Genomic DNA, 15993 nt, shown 5'->3' on the forward strand with positions numbered 1-15993 from the left:
AGCATCTCTTGTTCACTACCTTCGCGCATCGCGTCTCTCTCCGCGCGACGAGATAACGAGAGAGTGTATATTGTCGAGTTTGCGAAAGAAATGGTTGCAAGATAACGGAAAAGGGTATGGAGAACTGCAAAGCTGGATATGATACGACTGAATAGCGAGCATAACTGAAGGGTATCAGGATACGAATAACGGTCTAGGAGTGGCCAAGGTAGAAGAGGGAGTGGCAGAAGAAGATCGTGGGGTGATTTCGGGGAAGACCACGGCGACCACTTCGTCGACGATAGAGAAGATCAGATGCTGATGCCCGAGGCTGGCATCAGTATAGGCTACGAGTGATGGTAGGAGACGGAAAGACTCACCTTGAGAAGTCGTTTGTTCTGCAAAATGGCGAAAAGAGTTCGAGCTCCGTTTCGGGCGTTGTGACGACCGATCAGATTCGCAGCAACATCTGCAACACACCAAGTCAACACCGATGCATGGACGCAGGAAAGAGAACGAGAGACCTAACCTGGCATCAAAGCGGAGAGTTTTCGATTTGCCGATTCTTTCGTCGCTAACTTTTCTTCGGCAGTTCGAGGCGGCGTCTTAGGCTTCAGTTGACCGTCGGGCCAGAGACCAGCCTTCAATGAAGCGATGTACCCTACGAGTTGAGTCGGCGCAAGGAGCATCTTCACGCTGTCGCGGAATTTCCTGTGATCGAAAACAGAGGAGGCAAATCAGCAAGGCGATTCGTAGCGATATAGAGTGTGTGGCTCACCGTTCAATCGCGCCTCCGAGTACTTGCTGTAGGACGATGAGGATCGCTTGTCTCCGTAGCCAATTGTTCTTCTCCCTCAATTCGAAAACGGTGACGAACAAGTCGCAAATCGGAGCAGTGAAGTAAGTCAAGCCCTCTTCTCCGATTCGCGAGTTCGAGACGGCGTTGTAAGTATCCGACATTGTCTGTTCCACGAGATCTTCGGCTTGAATCACTCCGACCGCGGCTTGTTGAGAGAGACGTTCGACAATCGTGTCCATCATCGAAGTTGTCGAAGTGCCGAGAACGTCGTCGATTCCTGAAGTGACTGAGCGGTAGAACGTTCTTATGAAGCCGTGGTTGAGGTTGATGTTTAGTCCAGCCGGGATCCGCGGAGAAGGGTCGGATTTCGGAAGTGAGATTGTTTGCTGCGAGAGAAACGCTCGTAACTCTTGACTTCTGCAGATGACTGGAATCTTGATGAGCGCCTGGAGTGTGACAAGAACGGCGGGTCAGATGGCATAGAGAGAGGAAAGGTGAGAGGGGATAGATACTCACTTGCAAGTAACGTTCGAGGCCGATTCTTCGTTGTTCGATAAACTCCTTGCTGTACGAGGTGACGATTCGCTTGCTCGGGAAGTCGAGGTATCGAGCAGGAACGAACTTGTCCTTAAGCTTCGAGTAGAGAGACGCAAATTCGCTGTAACGCCGAGTCACGATCCACCCAGATCTGAACGAACCATCTCCGTTGACTTGATGAACTTCGACGAGATAGAGTTGAAAGTTCTGGCCCTCGGCTTGACCGACTGTCGTTCCTGGAATGATGACTCGGGTACCGGTCGGAGTGAGCTTGTTCTCGGCTTCTTGATTCTCGTACTGATCTTTCTGAAACGTCGCAGCTCGAATCTCCCTCCTGAGACTGTCTTGAGATTTGACGAGGAGCTTGAGCTCAGATGCGTTGCCCGTAAGCTCGGCCTTGCGAATGAGGGCGCCGACGACCGATTCTTGGTTCTTGAGCTTTTCCAGGGACGCCGCTAGTCGCCTGATTTCGGCAGGGAGGTTGAGATCTCCAGGAGCGGCGAGTTTGATTGACTGTGGATCGAAGTCGGCTTCACCTTGATCGAGTTCGAGGTCGTCTAGCGATTCGGCATCTTCAAAGACGGCCTTTTGTCTTCGGGTCGAGAGAGGAGCACTGCTACTCGAAACGGTGCGGTTCGGAGGCGGACGGACGGGAGAAGAGAGACTTGTCGAGGTAGGAGAGGAATGCGATGTGGAAGGGTTTGAAGCAGGAAACGAGGAGAGGCTGGGATGTCGGGGAGGAGGGAGGGTTCGTCGAGTCTTGCCGGTCAAAGATTTCTGTTCTTGCGGCGAGCCATTCGAAGACAACTGGCGCTGCGGTAGAGTAGGAGTCTTGGCGTTCGTTTCGAGAATCGAGTTGAGTGCGTCTTGAATCGCTTCGATCGTTTCGACTCGAATGTAGTCGTCCTCGGAATTCGGAGAGGGCTCGCCCGAGTCATCTGGTTCCGCCGATTGTTCAGGCAGTACTTCGTCGAACAAAGGAGATCGCTCCTGTGTTTCTGGCGTCGGAGAAGTCATGAGAAACTCGAGAGAGTCGGAGAGACCGACCGCGCCTCCTTTTCGCGAGATCGCCCCCGAAGAAGTCGAGTTCTGAGTATCGAGAGATCCAGATGAGGTTTTGCGAGAGGTGTGGAGATCGTGTCCGTTTTCAGATCCCGTCCTCCTCACTTTCGGAGAATCAAAGGGATCTTTGAACGTGACTTGAGGCGGGAGAGTCTCTGTTCGAATGGAGCTAAGAGCTTTTGTTGGGGCGAGTTGAATGTGTGGAGCAGGAGAAGGTGTACGAGCTTGACGAGATTCGGTTGGTAGCGGGATCGAAGATTGTCGAGAAGTTCGGATGGGGTTTGAGAGGGATCGACGGCGACCATGACTAAGTGTAGAAGGCAGTGCTTCGCTCGGAGTGACAGTAAGGGGGGACTCTGAGGCCGAGGGTAGTTGAAGGTTGGCAATCGCTTTGAAGTAGAGGTCTGAAGCAACGAACGAAGGGAATTCCTCCTCCTCCATCGTCTCGAGGACTTCGGTCTGAATCGCAAAGATGGCGTATCGGACCCGTCTCAGCTCTTGTAGCGGGAAAGAGTCCGGGACGATTTGTTCGACGAAAGACCGAATCGTGTTGAGATGGGAGGACGAGGATTTGAAGGGATCTCGACTGAGGTACGATTCCCAGATCAGGCGGAGGTCGTCGATAGCGTCGGTCGACAGGAGTGGGACTGCCGTTCTGGACCCGAGAATCGTCTCATCCACTTGCTCTTCGAGAGGATCCTTCAAACCTTCGACCAAGAGCCAAAATTGGACTCTCTCAGATGATTTCCGTCGCTCCTCGAATTCCATGAAGTAGGACAGCGAGGTCGGATCGCGTAGGATGTCACGAAGTCGAAAGACTGACGTAAGTTTCGAGTCGTATATCGTCGCAGCTTGAGCTCGTCTCTGTCATGTCAAGCTCTAGCCATCAGTTTTTGAGCGCGACAAGAATCGCTCGAGATGAGGTAACTCACGGTCTCGCCGCTAGTCCCACCGAGCTCTTCTATTCGCTGATCAATCTTGCGCTTCGCGGTCTGCAGTCGATCAATGTAATCGTTCCATTGCGCGATTTTGACTCCCTCGACGATTTCCTCGGGTGTTCTTCCCTCTGCGTTGATGTGATGTGCGAATCAGTATGACGTGTACTGATGCGCAGAATCTCGACGCACCAGTCATCCCTTTCGCTTTCCGGATCTGTCCCGTCAGATCGCTTCTAAGCCGTTTCGCATCTGCGAGATTCTTCGTCTTGCCGATTCCTTTCAACCACGCATCGAATTGTCTCTGTCCAGTCCTGACCGAGATCGTTTCCGTTCTTCGAAGTCCGGTGTCTTGGCTCGGTAGATTCGATCCCGATGAAACGCGGGAAGTCGGCGAAGGAATCGATGGAGCTTGCTTGTCCAAAGCTTCCCTGAATTGATTGACCATTTTCCTGGGGACACAACGAGTCAGTTGATAGTCGATCACCGCAAGACACTATGAAAGCGACCTACTGATCTCGGATGGCGTTTCCAGCCTGCGATGGAAGAGAGTCAGGAGGAAATTTCTCCTCAAGAAAGGGATGAAAAGCTCACCTTGTCGTCGATGATCCGGTTCCAAAAATCTGGATCTCCCAGCATATCGAACACCGGTAACATGACAGCGCAAGCGACGATCTCTCTGACCATGATCGCTACCGCAGGACTTTCCATCTCCCTCTCTGGTAGAATGAGCGGCAAGATTTTCCCGAACAATGATCTCAACCATGCTTCTTCCGCCGGTCGAGAGTTCGGACTCGCGACGTCGACCGCTTGATGTAATTTCCCAGATTTGAGTTCGGCAGAGTATCGAGAAGCGAGAAAGAGGTCGAGTTCGTCTGATTCGGGGAGGAGGTCTTGTCGACGAAGTGCTTGTTCTGCGGCTGGAAAGGTGTCGAGATGAGAGGTAAGGAGGGGTAAGATTCGACCGACGAGAACGTCGGACCAGTCGACTTCGGAGACTCGATTTGCGACTGAAACGAGAGTTTCTGAAATCGTTTGTTCGACGGCGTTCGGAAAGACGGGCGAGTCGGACATGGATGAGTACCATTTGACGATGAAATCTCTTGTGATGAAGGAGAGGAGATCTTGAATAGCTGCGGCGAGGAAAGGAGGAGCGTCGGGGAAGAGAGTAGGTCGATCCGTCGTTGAAGATTCCCACGAAGCTTTCGTCTGTGTCATGGCCCATGCCGCTGGAGATGTGAAATATAACGGTGGAGCCGTTCTCCTCCTCGCTGATCCTGATCCTCTAAACCTTCCTTCCTTCCCGCTCGTTCCCCCACTTTCGACCAAAAGTTTCCCTTCGTTCCTCCATGTGAGCCAGAGAGTGCCCCCAGGTACTGCGATGATTACTGATATAGCTAAGAGGGGTAAGACGAAGATGTAGTAGGCGAGAGATGAGGTCAAAGTCGAGGAGATGAGGAGAACGGAGAGGACGACGATCCACCACGAGGTTTGATGCTTGTTCGCCGCTGACATCTTGCTGAATCGGGTTGATGCTTATCGAGAGGGCTGAGAGCCCAGCATAGGTGTCGATGTGGTGGAGAAAGAGCCAAGTTGAGAGAACCAGGCGAGTTGCACTTTTGATCAGTTCCATCTCTCGACCTCTACACGTATGGACGCGAATCGACTGTACGAGGTTTTCAACGCCTCTTTTAACCCAGGTGAGTTCATCCTCGTTGCTCTCTGAGCGCGTCAAGTCGCTCATCTGTGTCGAGAAACTTTCAACTTCAGATCCGAATGTCCGTATCTCAGCAGAGTTGGAGCTGAAGAAGGTAAGCAAACACGTTAAGAGAGCGCAGTACCTCATAACTGACCGCGTCTGGAAACAGCTCGAACCCCTCGAAGGATTACTCCCGACTCTGCTTCAACTCATCTCTCCCTCCTCTTCCTTCTCCGAAGTCGTCCGGCTCGCCGCCGCGATCTACCTCAAGAATCGACTCGTTTCGAGCTGGAAGGACCCTCTGAACCCTTCGTCGAACGCGTCTCCTGCCGCTATCGCAACCGCTCAGAAAAGTTCAACTTTCGTCGCTATCCCCGCCTCAGACAGACAGAGCGTCAAGACGAACCTTATCCCTCTCTATGCAACTCTCGCAAGTGACCCAGCGGGAGCAAAGGCGAAGGAGCAAGTCGGAGAAGCGTTGAGAAAAGTCGTCGAATGCGATTTCCCGGAGAATTGGCCTGGTCTAGTCGACGAGATCAAAGTGATGCTCGGTGGTGACGAGGGTCAGGTCGAGGCAGGATTGAGAGCGTCGATGGCCGTTTTCAGTTCAATGCGGTACGTTCTGCTTCGATTCCCAAACCCGAATTGACCCTGATTCGGTTTCATGGGCAGATTCGCTTACCGCGATGAGTCCGGCAACAACCTCGTTCAATTGACGACTCACCTTCTTCCTCTCCTCCTCCCTATCGCCCAAAAGATCCTCGCTCCTACTCCTACCGATCCCGCTTCCTTCACCGTTCAAGGTACTCTCCTCCGTCTCATCCTCAAATCCTACAAACACAGCATCGTCCACACCCTCACTCCCGCTCATCAAGCTGGAGATTCCCTCATTCCTTGGGGTACTCTTCTCCTCACCGTCGTTCAACGACCTCTCCCCGTTTCCGCTCTTCCTGAAGATCCCGACGCTCGGGAGAAACACCCTTGGGCACGGAGTAAGAAATGGGCGTGTTGGTCTCTCAACAAACTCTTCAGTCGGTATGGAAGTCCGACACAACTACCAAAAAACATGGTCAAGGAGTATGGAGCGTTCGCCGAGAGATTCGTCAGTCAATTTGCTCCAGAGATCATCAAAGCATACCTCGGGGCAGTCGAGAAGATGGTCGCTCATGGAGAATGGTGGCCGCGGAAAGGGAAATACCACATCTTGTGCTTCTTTGAGGAATGGTGAGTGAAACCCTCGACTGAAGTGAACCACAGACTAACTTTCTCTCCCTTGACAGCATCAACCCGAAAACGACATTCGCTCTCTTGAAGCCTCATCTCAACAACCTTATTGAACACTTCATCTTCCCCCTCGTCTGCCTCAGTGACGACGAGATCGAAAGTTTCACTGAAGATCCTAGCGAATTCGCTCGACAGCATTTCGGTGGTGAGCTTCCCTCCTCCCCCTTCTCTTGTGGTCTGCGACTGATCGCCTTCTCGGCATAGACTTCATCGTCGACTCGTATGCCTCACCAACCTCCTCCGCTCTCTCTTTCCTCGCTGCCCTCGTCGAAGTTCGCGCGAAATCGACTCTCCTCCCCCTCCTCGAGTTCATCCAAAAGATCTCCTCTTCCTACCCTGCTTCCGTCACCGCTCGACAAAAAGATGGAGCGCTTCGCATCCTCGGTGCTCTCTCGATGACGGCCGTCAAGAGCAAGAAGCTCGCACCGATGCTTGAATCATTCTTCATTCAGCAAGTCGTGCCCGAATTCAAATCGGAACATGGTCTACTTCGATACCGAGCTTGTGAAGTTGTCGAGAAGTACGAGAGTGTTGATATGACCTGGGCTTCGCAAGCGGTAAGTTCGGGATTCCGTTTCGTTCACTGTTTCGATTCCTGAGCCAACAATTCACCCTGTGTCGAGTAGGCTCTCGAAGATACCCTCAATCAAGCCATGAACTGTATCACCGACACCGATCTTCCCGTTCGTATTCAAGCGGCGATCGCACTACCAGAACTTGTTCGATACGAAAAGGTTCGAGCGAAGATGCTCCCTTCACTCGGTCGCATCCTTCAAGGTGAGCTGTTCTACTACCCCTTCCCAGTGGTCCCTGTCGCTTATGCCATCTTCCTGTAACAGAACTCTTGAAACTCTCTTCCGAGGTCGACCTCGATGCTTTGACAAATACGACTCGAACAATGGTTTCCGAATTCTCAGAAGAGGTTGTGCCCTTCGCAGTCGAGCTGTCTCAATCTCTCGTAAGCTCCATAGCTCATGTACTTGTCGGTCTTTTGCTAACACATACTTTCTGCTTCAGGCTGAATCTTACCGAAGATTGCTCCAAGAAACGATCGAAGCTCGAGACAAAGACCCGAGTGGAGGTCTCGACGTATACGACGACGAAAAGACGATGGTTATGATGAATGTCCTGAAGACGATCGAACAGCTCGTGTCGTCAGTTCGAGAGAAGAAGGATCTCGTCGCTCAAATCGAAACAATGGTTGTTCCTCTGCTTGAAGCTACGATTCGACAGAGCGTCATCGGTAAGTACCGGGCTCTTTTCGTACTCTCGTTAATGCCTGAGCTGAAGAGCTGTTCGCCATGTCTGCAGAGCTCTTTGACGAAACTTACGAAGTGCTCGATTCGATTTCTTTCTTCCAACAATCTGTCTCTCCCGCTCTCTGGGCTTGTTTCGAGGCGACCTACCTACAATTCAAGAATGGTACTCTTGACCACCTACACGGTACGCAGACCTTCCCTCCTCTATTATAAAGGGCTGCAGCTCATCTCTCCTCGTTCTCCTCGCAGAAATGTACGGTTTTATCGACAACTGCGTCAACTACGGAGCAGACTTCATCGCCACCAACGACGAGTACCGCAAATGCTTCGTCGACCTCTTCGAGACTGTCATGACGAGCCGAGCACTCGGTGCAGAAGATCGAGTTATCGCTTGTAAACTCGCTGAAGCACTCCTTCTACGTCTTCGAGGTCAAATCGACGAGGTATGCCCTCCCTTCCTCTATACGTTTCTCGCAAGCTGATCCGTTCTTTCTATTACGTTCCAGGCGATTCCTCCAATCATCGAAAAGAGTTTCTTCTTCGTCACCTCAGAAGAAGATGACGAGGATTTCACCGTCACTCGATCACTACTTCTCCACTGCGTCGAACTCGTCATCACCGCCATGTCGTACAACCCTGCATTAACTCTCGCAATCCTGGATCGCCACGATTGGACACAAACTTTCTTCGCGATCTGGTTCAAGAACCTCGGCAAGTTCACTCGAGTGCACGACAAGAAGATCATCTTATCCGCGATCTGCTCGCTCTTTGAGTGGCTCAACGGAGTTGGAGCTGGAAGTCCTTTGTCGGCGAACGCGAATCAACTGTTGCTCGGTGCTCTCGAAGTCTTCCGTGATCTGCCGAGAGCTTTGGGAGGTACGTAGTCCAGTCTCTCACGCACACTATCGAGGCTCTCAGACTAATACTCCCCTCGTTCCGCTGCCAGAACGACATATCAGTCACGAGAACAGAGACAACGAGGAGGAGGAAGACGACGATGATATGGATTCAGATGATGATCTCGATCTCGGAGACGACGAGGAAGTCGACTGTACGTTCCGGGATAGAATCACGCTCAATTGTAGAGTGAAGCTGACAATCTCAGTCTGTGCAGTCGACGAGGGAGATATCCGAGATCGAACAACCGACTACCTCGACGAACTTGCGAAATCAGAAGCGAACCGATATGCTCGCGACAACGACTTGTTCGACAGTGACTCGACTTGGAGTGACGAGATCCTTTGGGCTTCACCGCTCGATCAATTCGATTGTTACCAACGATTCTCTTCTCTTCTTTCCTGTGAGGACACTCTGTCTGTTCTGCTCTCTCCGTCGGTGCTCACTCGCCTTCCCGTTCGCTCTAGCTCTATCGACATCGAACGCAGGCCTGTATCAACAAGCTGTGGGAGGTCTCGATGCGAATCAACAAGCCGAGTTGGGCGACATCGCGAACAAGGCGAATGAAGGGGGAGATCAGGTCGTCGCGAATGCAATGGCGGCAAAAATGAAGCAGGAGGAAGGTGGAGAAGAGGCATAGACTCTCCTCTCATTAAGCTCACTATCAGCAATTTATCGTTTTTTCTTATGAATTGGCGAACGAGGGATAGATTTCGACTCGTAATGTGACTAGTCCAGACCTTCAAAGTGAGCACCTGAAAGCCCTCCAGTCGGTTGAGCTGCAGCATGCTTGTCCTTTTTCCATGTTCCCAATTTCTTCTCTTCCTTCTTCTCCTGTTTCTGCCGCGCCAACTCTGCCTTCCAATCAGCCGCGGCCTCTGCATCTTCTTCACTATCCCCGTCTCCATCCATCGCCTCACCCCGAGCGAGCGATTCAGCTGTCTGTTTCGCTTTGGCTCGAGCCAACTTCTTCGCCCTCCTCGCTGCTTTCCGTGCTTCCGCATCCTCCTTCGCCGACCAAGCCTTGTTCTTGTCGGCTTGTTTCGGCTTCTTCTTCGCAGGTTCTCCATCCTCGGTCAGTTCGGCTTCCGTTGTCGAGGGAGCAGTTTCGGCAATTCGCTTTCGAGCGGCTTGTTTCTCCCGATACGCGGCTAGTTCAGTCTTGCGCTGCTTCTCTCGAGTCTTGTCAGCATAAGCGTAGGCGTCCCACTGTCGATTCGAACACAGAGACAGGTCAGTGCCCGTTTCGTTCGCGAGGTAGAGTAGTTTTTTCAACTCACATCGATCTCGGCGTCTGTCCATGTCTCCTTGACCTCCTTCTCTTTTCCTTTCAATTCTGGCATCTTTGGCATCTTGAGTAGACCGAACGATTGAGCTAGACCGACCAAGTCGAGATCTTGCAATCGGAAGAGGTAAGAAGCCTCGTGTTTCGAGTAGGATCGAATCGACGAAACGAAAGCTTTGAGACCCTGTTGACATCGACGAGGTCAGAGAGAGCTATGAGACGAGAACATGCGAGAGTGAGACGAACCCGATCGTGTAGATCTCGATCTGTCAGGATTGCCTTCCGCATCTCTTCGAGAGTTGTCCTCCCTTCCTCCTCAATCGGTGTCGACGAGTCATACCGCATAGCTTGCAAGGGGATCTTGCGGACCTTCAAGAACTCTGCAAGGGTACGAACGGACGGAGATCAACAAGGGATCACACGGACTTGAAAGAAGAAGTGAAAACTTACCGACATAACCTTCTTCTCTTCCCTTGTTGAGCAATACGACAGCCTTTCCGGTTCTCCCCGCTCGAGCTGTTCGTCCAACACGATGACCAAACACCCGCGGGTCAACAGGCGGATCAACTTGAATGACGACGTCGACGTCGGGGAGATCTAGTCCACGAGCTGCAACGTCGGTACAGAGGAGAATGCCGGGTGTAGTCGCAGGGAGGGAAGTAAATGCGGAGTAAGTTGAAGATCGTCGATTAGGTGATTGTTGGCCGTGAAGAGAGTGAAGAGAGAAGCCGGCTTTCGTGAGGGAGGGGATAGCGGATAGAACCTGAGAGCACAGCAGAGTCAGTCATGGGAGTCGCGAGCCTAGTGACTGCTTGGCCTACCTTGAAGAAGTAGTCGACGCATGCACACGTTGCGAAATAGACGATGAACTTGCGAGCTCCCGCGACTTCGTCTCCGTCGGTGACGAACGCTTCTTGCTTGAGGATCCGGATCAACATGGCCATCCGGTCCGAAGCTGAACAAACGACATAGCCGTTCTGTAGTCTGAAAGCGAGGACCGTCGTTTAGCGTCAGCTAAACTCGGCAACGGAGACAAGAGAGGAACTCACAAAGTTGGAATCTTGCGATCACCTTCTTCAGCTTTCTCTTTGCCTTTGAGGTTCTTCGCTTCAACCTTGACGACTACTCGAACAGGGTTCCGAAGTCCCACACGAACGAGTTGAGAGAGCGCATCACTCATGGTGGCCGAGAAGAGACCGGTTCTGCGTTGTTTCGGGAAGTGATCGAGGAGCCGAGTGAGGGTCGGCGTGAATCCAAGATCGAGGAGTCTGTTGCAGCAGTCGAGTCAGCCAAAGGTCAAAAGACGACAGGAGAGAAGGAAGCGAAGCGCACCGATCCGCTTCGTCCATGACGAGCACCTCGAGTCCTCTCGTATCTCCGACTCCAACTCCGTTCTCTTTTCTGGCTCCGCCTTTCCCTTTCTTCCCCATCGCGACACTACTGCTTCCGAGCAAGAACTCTTCCAATCTTCCAGGAGTTCCGATCAGGATGTCTGCGCCAGTCTCGAAGAAGGCTTGCTTGTCCGCTTGGAGCGAGTTTCCACCAATGAGAAGAAGAGGTGGGTTGATGATGCGAGCCGGAGCTGAGGGAGTTGCAGAAGTAGATGGGTCAGAAGGGTTTGATTCTGAAGTAGGTTGAGCTGAAATGAACTGGTTGAAGACTGAATGGATCTGAACCGCTAGTTCCCTGTTTCGTATTGCTCGTTAGCCCGACCAGGAGGCAAGCTGTGAGGGGAAGGAGTCTCACCTGGTAGGTGAAATAATGATTGCTCCGATTTCCCGCTTCCCTAGAGGTTTGTCCCGCCTGAGAAGCTTTTCCAGCACAGGGATCACGAATGCCAATGTTTTTCCCGAACCAGTAACAGCCTAGCGATAGCGACGGAGGAGGCATTAGTCTTCATCAAACTTGGAGAAGAAATCGAGGTACTGACCTCTACAACAACGTCCTTGTGCTGCATGAACAATGGGATAGTACTAGCCTGTACTGGTGTCATCTGCTCAAAGCCTATGTCTCGAATGACATCGGATCTGTGAGAGTGAAAGATGAGATATCAGTTAGGTTCTGGAAGGAGCAGCGAAGAGGCTTACACCCAAGGAGTGAGGGCAGGATTGATCTTTGACCATGCTCCAGCATACGAGGGAGCCGCAGCGAGTCGATCGAGCGACATCTTGGTTTACGAGAACGCTGTCTTCTGAAAGTTTTCAAAAATCTCGTCGAAGTCGTTCATCTCCGCTTAACTCCCCGTTGACATACTTTTTAAGACATTCCGCTCTGACGGTATGCACCAGCGTATCGCAAACACAGGCTTCTGACACAAGGCCCGGGAAAAACCCCAGCGAAAACACAACGTTTTCGAAAGTCGTTCACAATGTTTCTTCATGGTCCTGTAGCTAACACCTGACGGACCTTCGGACGGTATGACTTGAAAAAGATAGCCCGGGAGAGCTTACACAAGGGTGAAGTGACATTTATCGAGCTCGAGACGTTTTCTCGATTCTCAGCTTCGCGCACTGACTATACCTCCTCGCCTCGCGTTTCAATCGATTAGCCGTTTCGGGACAGATGTCACAGTCTTCTGACTGACATTGAGAACCGTTCACCGCATTGAGCGTAGCGATGACATTGTCAGCTTCGCAACAAGCTCGCTCGTCAGTCGAAACGGGAACTTCGAAACGTTGACCGCTTGTTGTTTCGCGCGCTGTGGGGGGTCAGACTAAGAATCGCTTATATCTCGCGCCCGCGGCGATGTCAAAAAGCAAAGGGGGACGCGCGCAACAACGTCTTCCCGTATCTCGCGATTCCTCGAGATCGCGATTTTGACGTAGCTTGTTTCGATCCAGGTGTGGGTACAAAAGCTCGCTTCTTGCTTGCTTTCCTTTCTCTTTCCTTCACTTCACACACTCTCTCCCCTACACACAAAACCCACTACACAAACCAACTTCAAACATGGTGAGCCCGAGCTTTCTTCTCTTCCTTTCCTTTCCCCTTCCTCCCCTTCCTCTCCTTCCGCCTCCCCTCTCCTCCCTCCTTTACTTCCATCACTGGCTCATCGATGACATCTCCAGTCTGACGGAGAAAAATACAAGCCTACCGAGCACGACGGAAAGAAGGAGGACGGAACTGAGGACAAGCGAGTCTCGTCTGAACACGGTTTCGGATCCAACCACGAGGAAGCCTCGAAGCAAGGCCAGAAAGGAGGTGAAGTTAGTCAATCTGAAGGCGAGGTCTACAAGGTTAGCTCATCTCACTGTGCCCTCATCGAAATCGGGTCCTGACATTTCGTTCTTTTTTCAGCCCTCTGAGCACGACGGTCTGAAGAAGAACGGCGAGCCCGATGCCCGAATGAAGGGAAACTAAGCCATAGTGGATCTTAATGTAGTTACTTGATCTCTATGTTGTGTACACCAATACTCAGTAAATAGCAAACTTTCAACAAAATTCTCTGGATCGAGCGCAACGTCTCCGAGAGATTACCTTGCTTCCGCTGTCGGTGACGACGTTTTTGTTTTCGTGATCGTCGCTCCGAAAGGGCCAGCTTCGCTACGCCTTCGAATGGAGGAAATTTTTCGCACTTTTGCAAAAAGTTTTCATTCTCTTGCTTCATCACCTCATCTCGGTCCTTAGGCTTCTTTTGTCGGACCATATCGCTTGGGTGGTCGTACAGGAGTCAGGCTTCGAGCAATATTGTAGCGGAACAATCAAAACTTAACGGAGTTTTTGACAGCGGAGTCGAGCGGAAGAAGTCACGGCGGACAACTCATCGCTTCTGCAGCTTCCCTTCCTTCGACCCAATGACCCGGGTACGAATAGACCTGATTCTTCCTGAGCTGGCTCGTTTCGCTGATTCGTCCTCTGCGTCTCGAGGAAACAGACACCACCTACCCCACTCCGTCGAAGGGTCTTCTACGGCACCGCAATCCACTCCAAATCGCTAACGGAGATCGTATACCTGCAGCGAGCACTTATCGGAGTAGATGAGCAGGGTGTAATCGCGTTCATCGAGCGAGATATCGAGGAGGAAAAGGTTGAAGAGATTATCGTCAAACATGAGTGGTCTCTCGAGGAGGGCACCACGGAGAAGGTTGTGTTGGGAAAAGGGGAGTTCTTGATCCCTGGGTGAGTTTTATCTGGTCTGTCTGCTTGAGCAGCATCGGCTCTCATCGGTAGCTGACTCTCTTCCGCTGAGCCGCTTACAGATTGATCGATACTCATACGCATGCACCTCAACACATCAATGCTGCTTTCGGACAGCAGTACGAACTGTTGGACTGGCTCAAATACGTAACTTTCCCGGCCGAAGCGAAAGTACGTCCGTTTTCCTATGCTCTCAGTAAGCAGTAAGCTACAGTGTTCTTACTGTGCGGTCACGGACGTGCAGTTCAAGGATCCTGCATACGCCCGAAAGACTTACGAAGGAGTAGTTCAGAGGGTGATCAACAGCGGAACTAGTCAGTTTTCCTTTTGACACTTTGCTCTTCTCCGTTTGAACCGAAGGCTGACGCTTCGAACGACACCTCCCAGCGACATGTTGCTGGTACGGTACACTGCATATGACGACTCGGATACTCGCAGCAATCTGTCATTGCAAAGGTCAACGAGCTCTCGTAGGAAAATGCAACATGGATCGGAACAGTGCGCCAGATTACCAAGAAGATTCTGTCAGCGCCTGCCTTCCCCTTTACAATCGGGAAGATCGGGTAGTTGACTATTCGTATTGAATCGATAGGCCGCGAAAAGTCTAGCAGATACTGAAGATTACGTTTCTTTCGTCCGGGAACACTGTTCGAACCCACTGCCAGAGGCAACAAATAAGAACCTATCGTCTCTCGTACAACCAATCTTGACGCCGCGATTCGCAATCTCATGCACGGATGAAGTACTCGAAGGATTGGGGAAAATGATGGATCGAGATCCGGATCTACCTCTTCAGACTCATCTCGCTGAGAACCCTGCTGAGATCGAGTTCACAAAATGTAAGCCTCGTCGCTTTGAGCATTCCTTAGCAAGAGAGGAAGATTAACGTTTCTTCTCTTTACTCAGCCTTATATCCCTCGCTTCCCTCGTACACTGCCGTTTACGATCACTTCAACTTACTTCGACGCAACACAATCCTCGCTCATTGCGTTCACCTCGAACAATCCGAACTCACACTGATAAAGGGGCGAGAATCCGGAATTTCTCACTGTCCAAATTCCAACTTCAACCTCAGAAGTGGAACGGCGAGGGTTGCGGATATGCTAGATAGAGGGATCAAAGTCGGATTAGGGACTGATGTCAGTGGTGGAACTGCGATTGGAATCCTCTCAGCTATGTGAGCCTTTCCATAAGTCTTTCTCCTTTCGCGTTTAGGCACCTAACCTCAATGGCCTCTCGTCTTGCAGCCGTTCCGCCTCTACAGCTTCGAAAGCCATCATCTTCACCGATCGTGCCTCTTCCACTTCGACCGCTCCTTCGCCACAATCCACCTCGTCGTCGATCAAGTCTCCCGATGGTCAAACCCGTCCTTCGAACTTCTTCTCCCAATCCCATTTGACTCTCGAAACCCTTTTCTACCTCGCGACACTTGGAGGTGCCCAACTATGTGGAATGGAGGATCGAATCGGTTCTTTCGAAGTCGGGAAAGAATTCGATGCTTTACTCATTCAGACTGGACAGAGGAAAGTCGAGACTCCGGTCGAGCAGGCAGAAGGAGAGGGTTTGGAGTTATTGGCGTTGGAGGAAGAAGTAGAGAATGACTTCCCGAAGACGGAAGATGGGTTCAACCCGAGTTTGTTGATGGAACCGGATGAACCTGTCGAAAGAGTTTTCGAAAAGTTCTTGTTCGCTGTGAGTACAGTCCCTCTCTCGAATTCTCACTCGTCCGTCTTCTCTTCACGCTAGCTCAACTGACGATCATCTTGTGGCAACTCGAAAGGGAGACGATCGCAATATCGGAACTGTGTTTGTTCGAGGAAGGGTCATTGGCGGAGCTAGACCGCTCTCAGCTTAGCTGTCCTCCACATGAATCCTTGTTGTAACTACGAACTCATACCGGAAGTGCTCACGGGCGTCTTACTTCGCGAGCAAGGAACAGTCGTCAGACTGCGAATGAAGTTCCTGCGTCGAGCCCTCAATAACGCAGTGCGCCCTGTCCGATGCCTCGGACTTTACCCTCAGCGTGATAGTCCGCTGTGTGTCCTGACGCAGACGAAGCGGAATAACAGCAATGCTTAGTGATTACAACTCTGATACAAACTTCTCGAATCGCTTCGTCTATT

At 51.5% G+C, this 15993-nt stretch overlaps 5 protein-coding genes across 5 annotated transcripts; 3 read left to right on the forward strand and 2 right to left on the reverse strand.

Annotated features, from left to right (window-relative positions):
• Positions 1–174: 174 nt before the first annotated feature.
• Positions 175–4827, reverse strand: MDM1 (Mdm1p; the record flags this gene model as incomplete). The annotated part of the gene is made up of 9 exons (XM_076632125.1): positions 175–297; positions 360–448; positions 509–690; positions 758–1224; positions 1295–3241; positions 3310–3443; positions 3505–3764; positions 3826–3848; positions 3907–4827. 9 exons carry the CDS (start codon positions 4825–4827, stop codon positions 175–177), a joined length of 4146 nt encoding a protein of 1381 aa, XP_076487852.1.
• A 136-nt stretch (positions 4828–4963) lies between these two features.
• On the forward strand, positions 4964–9091 carry JCM6883_006334 (uncharacterized protein; the record flags this gene model as incomplete). The annotated part of the gene is made up of 15 exons (XM_076632126.1): positions 4964–5012; positions 5083–5123; positions 5181–5626; positions 5684–6235; positions 6292–6440; positions 6500–6852; positions 6922–7072; positions 7135–7253; positions 7313–7538; positions 7607–7738; positions 7804–7997; positions 8061–8430; positions 8501–8605; positions 8669–8854; positions 8919–9091. The coding sequence occupies 15 exons, from the start codon at positions 4964–4966 to the stop codon at positions 9089–9091; spliced, it is 3246 nt and encodes a 1081-aa protein (XP_076487853.1).
• Positions 9092–9180: 89 nt separating this feature from the next.
• Positions 9181–11903, reverse strand: SPB4 (ATP-dependent RNA helicase SPB4; the record flags this gene model as incomplete). The annotated part of the gene is made up of 10 exons (XM_076632127.1): positions 9181–9660; positions 9732–9920; positions 9983–10116; positions 10187–10499; positions 10558–10720; positions 10786–11004; positions 11069–11422; positions 11483–11601; positions 11667–11763; positions 11824–11903. 10 exons carry the CDS (start codon positions 11901–11903, stop codon positions 9181–9183), a joined length of 2148 nt encoding a protein of 715 aa, XP_076487854.1.
• Positions 11904–12682: 779 nt separating this feature from the next.
• On the forward strand, positions 12683–13093 carry JCM6883_006336 (uncharacterized protein; the record flags this gene model as incomplete). Its single annotated transcript, XM_076632128.1, has 3 exons — positions 12683–12685; positions 12802–12969; positions 13031–13093. 3 exons carry the CDS (start codon positions 12683–12685, stop codon positions 13091–13093), a joined length of 234 nt encoding a protein of 77 aa, XP_076487855.1.
• A 434-nt stretch (positions 13094–13527) lies between these two features.
• Positions 13528–15725, forward strand: JCM6883_006337 (uncharacterized protein; the record flags this gene model as incomplete). Its single annotated transcript, XM_076632129.1, has 9 exons — positions 13528–13536; positions 13608–13852; positions 13933–14041; positions 14115–14184; positions 14258–14394; positions 14463–14709; positions 14777–15047; positions 15118–15562; positions 15651–15725. The coding sequence occupies 9 exons, from the start codon at positions 13528–13530 to the stop codon at positions 15723–15725; spliced, it is 1608 nt and encodes a 535-aa protein (XP_076487856.1).
• Positions 15726–15993: the final 268 nt, after the last annotated feature.

The sequence above is a fragment of the Sporobolomyces salmoneus genome (assembly GCF_050403485.1).
Source record: "Sporobolomyces salmoneus JCM6883 DNA, S_salmoneus_JCM6883_v1_ctg23, whole genome shotgun sequence".
In the NCBI taxonomy this organism is placed as follows: domain Eukaryota; kingdom Fungi; phylum Basidiomycota; class Microbotryomycetes; order Sporidiobolales; family Sporidiobolaceae; genus Sporobolomyces; species Sporobolomyces salmoneus.